The 8,239-nt window shown below is 32.9% G+C and overlaps 1 protein-coding gene across 1 annotated transcript; it reads left to right on the forward strand.

Moving 5' to 3' along the window:
• The first annotated feature begins 2,354 nt into the window (after window positions 1-2,354).
• On the forward strand, window positions 2,355-4,805 carry LOC142540924 (omega-hydroxypalmitate O-feruloyl transferase-like). Its single transcript, XM_075647398.1, has 3 exons — window positions 2,355-2,508; window positions 2,626-3,088; window positions 3,759-4,805. Exons 2-3 carry the CDS (start codon window positions 2,648-2,650, stop codon window positions 4,614-4,616), a joined length of 1,299 nt encoding a protein of 432 aa, XP_075503513.1. The 5' UTR covers window positions 2,355-2,508; window positions 2,626-2,647; the 3' UTR covers window positions 4,617-4,805.
• Window positions 4,806-8,239: the final 3,434 nt, after the last annotated feature.

The following is an 8,239-nucleotide window of genomic DNA, read 5'->3' on the forward strand; positions in this document are numbered from 1 at the left end:
AAGTCATCTTAAAATAATTACCATAATTACGAAATCTTGGGCCTTGTTCCATGGAAAAGAAACAAAAAGTTAAGAGACATGTAATTCACCCACACGTTAATAATCTTTGACAAAGTATACCAAATATTGCTTAATTTATGTTTCATGAAATGGACCAAGAATTCGTCGTGGATAGATAGGGGCGAAGCTAAGATTCAAAAATAATTGGAGCTAACTCCGTTTCGTGTTAGATTGTAATTCGTACGTAAATAAATAAAGTAAAATATATAAATAAAAAATAAAAAGGATGTGAACATTAAAATTTCGAAAATATTGAACAAAAGTATTTAATGTTCAATACATTAAAAGACATGGAGCAAAAAAACATTATTGAAATTGTATATGCAATTATAAAAAAACAAATGTCAGTAAATAATTGTAGTTACAGAATTAATTTAACACAAAAACTCTTGTGAGACGGTCTCACGAATCAATTTCGCGGGTCGAATATCTTATTTGGGTCATTCATAAAAAAATATTACTTTTTTATGCTAAGAGTATTTTTTTATTGTTAATATCGGTAGGGTTGATCTGTCTCACTGATAAAGATTCGTGAGACAGTCTCACAAGAGACCTACTCTTAATTTAACTAGGAATTTAAAAAATCCTAATTTCGATCAAGCCTAATTTCCAAGCAATAAACTTAAGAATTTTAAATTCCAAAATCGCGATTTTCAAACTTAAATCATCTGAGTCAACATTTTTAGTTAAAAATCGTCAAATTATAATTTCCGAAATTCGTATTTAACAAACTTGAATAACCCGACACTAAAATTTGAAAATCCTGAAATATTATAGGATGAAATTTTAAAAATAACAAAATAAATTTCAAAAAATTCGACCGATGCCTCCAATAGATTAAAAGCAAAAACTTGTGTGACACGGTCTCACGAGTCGTATTTGTGAGACGGATCTCTTATTTGGGTTATCCATGAAAAAATATTACTTTTTATGCTAAGAGAATTATTTTTTATTATGAATATCAGTAGGGTTGACCCGTCTCACAGATAAAGATCCGTGAGACCGTCTCACAACAGACCTACTCTTAAAAGCAAAAACTTGTGTGAGACGTCTCACGGATCGTATTTGTGAGACGAATCTCTTATTTGGGTTATCCATGAAAAAATATTACTTTTTATGCTAAGAGAATTACTTTTTATTATGAATATCAGTAGGGTTGACCCGTCTCAGAGATAAAGATCCGTGAGACCGTCTCACAACAGACATACTCTAGATTAAAAGTTTGTATCTACAACCAATAATATAACAAATATCAATTAATCGATCCAAAATCGCATAAATCAAATCAAAATTTAGCTTGGCGGTCAATTATAAATTTCAGCGATTGACCACAGGAAATCGGTCTGTCAAAGTGGCGCAACCGGTTTGGGAAACTTGTTTTTGTAAGTATCGGGGAGATAGAAGAATGGTGAAAAGAGATATATTTTTGGGTTAAAATCTGACCCATTATTCTTTGTTTTAAACCCGTGTATTATTTAATTCAAATATAAATTTTAATATTGTCTATAAATCGACATTTTTTAATATATATTTTAAACACGTAATTTAGTTATTTGTTTTAAATGAAAAAATATATACAACAAAGTGGGTCCGTTGACAAAAATTAAAAAATATTCATTACTATTTTTTTTTAATTAGGCTGGGCTGGAGAGTGGAGACCACCATAACCAAAAGGTGACATTCTGCCTTCAAGATATGATGATGAACGATACATAATATAAGAATGACAAAACAATCGTGCATGACATTAATAATTTGTAGAACTTGAGCCAAATATCATACAAATCAAGGATTAGTAATCAATCAATGTCTTTGCAATATTTTTCTTCACTTTTCACTTTCTTTTCTTTTTTTGAAGGAAAAAGAATAATCAATGGCATTGTGTTGTGTAGGTTAGTTGAATAACAAATACATATTAAAAATAAGTGTAATTCAACTATACTAACAAAAATAATTTATTAAAATATTTCAACTATACATATTTATTATAAAAAAATTATTAAAACATTTTTAAATATATACACACACACACTGACATACACTCTCTCTCGAAAGCAAGTAATTTGGATGCCAACCCCACCAAACAATCATCGCAAGTCAACGAATTTCCCACGCCAAAATTTTTTTCTTACTGGTGATATTTTGTTAGCCTACCACAACCATATTACATATGCATAATCTCACAAAGCATAAAAATCTTGAAAATGGCAGGAGAAGAATCTTGTAAACCGTAGATATCTTACATATATTATATTATTTCTATTAACAAATCTTTGCGTATGAAAATAATTAAAGCACAAGTCCCTTTCAATCTTTGTTAACCAAAGCTGATCAATTTCTAAAATTTATTAAACACCTAGCTCAATGTTTCCTATATATATAGATACACACTGAATCAATCCAATGTGTGAGCTTTTCTCAGATTCTTGATCCAGTTTGCATCAACAGGTAGATTTTTCATCGTGGGCTTAAGAAGAAATTACATATTTTATATTCGAATATTTGAATTTTTTGTGATCAACTGTTTGTTTGTTTGATTGTTTGTTTTCTAATGTTATGATTCAGTGTTGAAGTTTTTCTTGATCAAATGGAGGATCCTAGTAGCAATGTGTTTCAACTGACAGTCAAACAAGGGCGGCCTGCTCTGGTTCCTCCCGCGGATGAAACAACTAAAGGCCTATACTTCTTGTCGAATCTCGATCAGAACATTGCTGTTCTCGTACGTACTATATACTGCTTTAAGTCAGAGGAGAAGGGCAATGAGAATGCGGTTGAGGTGATCAAGGACGCGCTGTCGAAGGTTCTGGTGCATTATTATCCACTGGCAGGGCGTCTCACGATTAGCCCCGAGATGAAACTTGCCATTGATTGTTCGTCTGAGGGAGCTGTCTTCGTTGAGGCTGAGGCCGACTGTGACCTTGAAGCGCTAGGCGATATTACGAAACCGGATCCGGAGACTCTGGGGAAGCTTGTTTATGAGATTCCAGGAGCAAGGCATATATTGGAAATTCCTCCTCTGGTAGCTCAGGTATAGACTACTCTAGGCAAGCTTCTTTTGCATCTTTTCAATGATCTTTCGGTCTTTAAATGAGTAGAATCCATTAAAAAATGTAGTTCTAAGCGGTCACAACGAGCATGGTAGCAGTGACTCAGTTTATTGAGCACGATGATCTTGGCTCAGAGTGGTTGAGCCACAGAGTCCTTGGTAGCAAATTGTGACCGCAAACATCAGGCTCTGACAACGATACCTGCTCGCTTGCCCCGCCCTTCGCTTAGACAGGACTATAAAACTCTGAGAATCAATTACAAAAATGGGATGGAACCACTGGGTATGGGTGACCAAACACTAGGTTCATTTCTTTTTTGATAAAACATATGCATGAGTCATTACCATCGGTCTTGCCCATGACTTCTACTCTATTAGACAGTGAGTGTTTCAATCACTCAACGATTATTTGTGTAACCAGAACATGATCATAATATTTTTCATCGATCGAAAAGCCGAGCTAGGCACACAATGGCTCATTTTAACAACTTTTATCCACCCAATACTATTGGACTGTAGACACATGATTCTTTGATTCGGTATATTCGAGTTATGTTATCCGTGTTGACCCGATAATAGTTGATTCTGCCCCCAGAGGTTTATCAGTCATGCTTAGTTATTGTGTAAATTATTTCTTTTAATTATGTCGCAGGTAACGAAGTTCAAATGTGGAGGTTTTGTTCTAGGACTGTGTATGAACCATTGTATGTTTGATGGAATTGGTGCAATGGAATTTGTGAATTCTTGGGGTGAAACAGCCAGAGGTTTTCCACCGAAAATCCCTCCATTCACGGATAGAACCATCCTCAAGTCAAGAGATCCGCCTAAATGGGAATTCCCACACAATGAATTTGCTGAGATGGAAGACATATCAAACACTGCTCAGCTCTACAATCAAGAAATGCATTACAGATCCTTCTGTTTCGACCACGAAAAGCTCCAACACATCAAAAGTTTGGCCTTAGAGGACCAAACGCTAGCACACTGCACCACATTCGAAGCCTTGTCGGCATTCGTTTGGAGGGCTCGAACCCAGGCCTTGACCCTCAATCCAAACCAACAAACTAAACTTCTATTCGCAGTCGATGGAAGGCCAAGATTCGATCCCCCCATACCGGATAAGTACTTCGGGAACGCTATCGTTTTAACAAACTCACTGTGCAATGCAGGGGAAATAGTCCAGAACCCGCTCTCTTTCACCGTGAACCTAGTTCAGGAAGCTGTTAAAATGGTGACAGAAAATTACATTAGATCTGCTATCGACTACTTCGAGGCGACTCGAGCTAGGCCTTCTTTGGCTGCAACTTTGCTGATCACCACTTGGTCTAGGCTATCCTTCCATACCACGGATTTCGGTTGGGGTGAACCTACCTTATCCGGGCCAGTCGTTCTCCCCGAAAAAGAAGTGATCCTGTTTCTTTCTCATGGTAAAGAAAGGAAAACTATCAATGTGCTTCTTGGATTGCCTGCTCCAGCTATGAAGATATTTGAACAACTTGTCCAAATTTAGTACAAATAATTCTATCTTTGGTAATGTTTTGTCCGTTAAATTTGTGTTTCGTTTGTTGTTCTGTGTCCATGTTATGGGACCGATGGTTTCTGAATTCTGAGTTTATTGTTGTAATGATTTTCTTGTTGCATGTTGCTGCATTGTGAGTTCATGAAAAAAGTACTTATAGGAATTTAATTATTTTTTTTATACATGATTCGGTTTTTTAGGTTTTAGAAATGAAATTAAGAACCCAAAAACGTTATTTAAAAATAAGAAAAAATGAAGGATTTTTCAATTTCATGTCAGCAATTAGACCAAATAATAAAAAATTAAAAGTTAGTGTACCAAATAAAAAATTAGAAAACTTAGTAGACCAAGATTGAATAAGTTAATTGACCACAAAATCAATTTTGTGATTCTCTTGCCTCAAATACAAAAAAATTAAAGAATTAAAATGAGTTTATAATGAGATACAATTTACCCATATTGAAACTCGAATAACCATTTTCGTTAAGTGAAGACGGATACAAATCAGTTTTTATAGGAGCTCATTATGTAGTCGCGCTTGTGCTGGCTTGAGTCTAGGGCGTGAAAAAATTGTATTAAAACACCACCTGTAAAAACATCGGAAAATAAGAGCTATGCATGACAAAGTGCTACGTGTGTATAAAAGCCTTACCGCGAGACATGAATGGTAATAGATTATTGAATTAATGTATGATAGTAAAAACCAATGTAGCGTAAAATCACATTCCTAGAATAAGAACTAATTACACCTTCTTTAATTTGTGAAACAATCACACTAATTTCGATGACATATAATCCATGTGACACCATGATCTCGCGTTTGGAACGAGATATCATGTTTGAGATTTAATGATAACAAACTTTTCACTTGCTGAAAAGAAAAAAATGGCTGGGCTAACAAAATCTTCCATTTAGTGCATGTCTCAACTCTCAACCTAGACCAAACTTTTTTTATTTACGTTATGGTACGTGCATCCTGTGTACTGTACACTTGACTGAATTAACTAGTAACAATGATATACTAGATTATTCAATTAAAACACATACATGTTGTAAAATGATCACTAAATAGTTTTAGTTCATGCAGTGATAAGTTTTGGTTGAAGTAGATTGTTAAAAGACATAGTAAAACAAAAGCCTTTTAGTGAAATCCTTCTTAAGTGGAAGAAAAGATGACGTAAGAGTGTTACTCCGAACATCCATTAAAATATCAATCTCATTTCATTACGCACATTATGTTCTTGCATATTATTTTCAATTTGTATCTTGTTAACTATCGATTGCATTATGCAGTTCATCACTAGTCACGTTGGACCATTTTCGCACTTGATTAGATTTTCAGTGTTCCAACAAAACTAGATGTTCGATAATATTTTTGAGGAATCTAAAAACTGATAAGAACGGTTCAAAGTTTAAAAAAAAATTTAAAAGAGTTAATTCACCCTTCTAAACTTTAATATGATCTCGATATGTATAGTGTTACATCAGTAATCCAGATGAAAATAGATTAAAATTGATAATGTAGAACTAAAACTAAACTTTTCTAATATAAATGATCAAATTAAATCACAAAAAGACAAACATATAAGAGAAAAATAGTTTTTCCTAAAAAATATTCAAATTTACCATTAAAAACGGTGACAATTTAGGAAAATATTATGTAAATTTTATTCAGTCTGTATGCAAAATCTCTAATTTTGCACTGAATTTATTATCTTCCATCTACAAATTTTCTTCAAACATTTTTCCCATATTCTTAGTTCAACTTTTTCTAATATCTTCGTTCTTATCTCGGTTCACCTCTGAAAGTATAAAAAGCTAATAATTGACTTAGTCTACATTTACTTAGTGAGATATATGATATATATGGATAAATTATATTTAGATTATAAAATTAATTTTGTAGGATGTGAGATAATAATGAATAAACAATAACATGTATGATTGAAATTATGATGTGGAATAATGATGGATAAACAATATCATGTTTACTTTGATTGTTCAATTTTATGATAGAAATTGCTATTAAATGAAGAGTTACAATTTTGTCCTCTATCTATAATAAATAATTTTATTTTTAGTTTGTATTTTTAAAATTTGGATTGTGATTTTTATTGAAGAATGTAAATTATCATTAACTCACATGTAAGTAATTTTAATTCACCAAAATTATTGGGTATAAATATTGTTTATAATTTTTAAAAAAATTAATAAATTGAGTAAAAAAATCAATGAATGAGCATAAAATCAAATGAAATGTAATAAATAATATACTAAATTATTTGATTTTCATTCATATTTTATAATTTCTAAAAATTAGTTTTCATTAGTTATTTTTTTGGAAGTAAAGTGTATCAATATAATTTTCTTCATTTGGAAAGAGTATTAATTAAAAAAATGATTATTTCTTACGCTCTTTATTTGTGAAAACATCAAAAATACTTTTCGCTTTTTCTTTAAAAACTATACTGATACCCCATAGATGGGCCCTATTAGGTGCGGCCCCAAACCAGATTTGGGACCCCTGGCCCATCCCCAACCAAGGTGGAAGGTCCATCACGGGCCCAGATACTCTTTTATAAATATCAGCAGCACCCTTAACTGTTCCCACTTATATACTCAGTCTCCGGACTTGAGCGTTGGAGGGTTACGTCGAGACACCCTCCCGCCCCCCTTCTAACAGTCTTCTTCGTAATTTCAGGCTCGGAGAAAATTCAAAATTTGCGTCTGGATTAGTGTCACTTGTTGAAATTAGAACTTAAATTTTAAGTGAGTGTCGTGTACTTTCCTTGATCCTAGTTTGAATGACTAGAATGAAACCCTCACTTGGGCTTCAGACACGCAGACATGGGCCAACTTTTATTAGCTAAGTAAAAGTTGGATTTTTCATTATTCTAATAAAATTGATAAATAAGTGAATTTCTTGAATGATTTTGATTTACATGCTCAATGGGAAAATTCGTCTTTTCAACACAGCACTTCTTTTATCTCACTAAATACCGCAAAATTGCTTGTGATGTATCTTGTTGGCAAACTCTAATGGTGTTCATTCTGAAATAAACACGTTAAAGATAGACGAATTCGTTTTTTTCATAACACGTGTGATCCGGCCGCTAGTTTTGATCAGTGATAGTTAGCTCGCTTTAAAAGGGTCAAGGCCGGGGTGGAGATTTTGGAACCAAATATCGTAATTTTTTTCAAAAATAAATTTTTTTTGCCATTATATATATGGTGTTAGATTTTATTTCACCTGAGATTGTTCAAATAATGTGATTTTATTATACAATTTCGCCTAATTGGGGTAGCAAAATTGTAGACCGTTGGGAGTTCAAATTTCGAACAGGAATATATAGGCACGCTTATTATGTTGAAAGAGCTTTCCGTTGGAAAAATGAATTGACACTTTTGCTTTTCCTAATCTGCTTTCGTTAATAAAATCGTCAACAGTCCGTTGCTATCCATAACCAAAATAAAAGCACGCTTTTATTTTTTGTTGTAATAATAATAATAATAATAATAACAATAATTTACCCCGATATATTGTTGTTAAATTTGTCATTAATTGGCAAAAGAGCCATGGAATTATTATAATTTATCCTTCATACTTCTTTTTT

The sequence above is a fragment of the Primulina tabacum genome, chromosome 3, assembly GCF_025594145.1.
Source record: "Primulina tabacum isolate GXHZ01 chromosome 3, ASM2559414v2, whole genome shotgun sequence".
Lineage (NCBI taxonomy): Eukaryota > Viridiplantae > Streptophyta > Magnoliopsida > Lamiales > Gesneriaceae > Primulina > Primulina tabacum.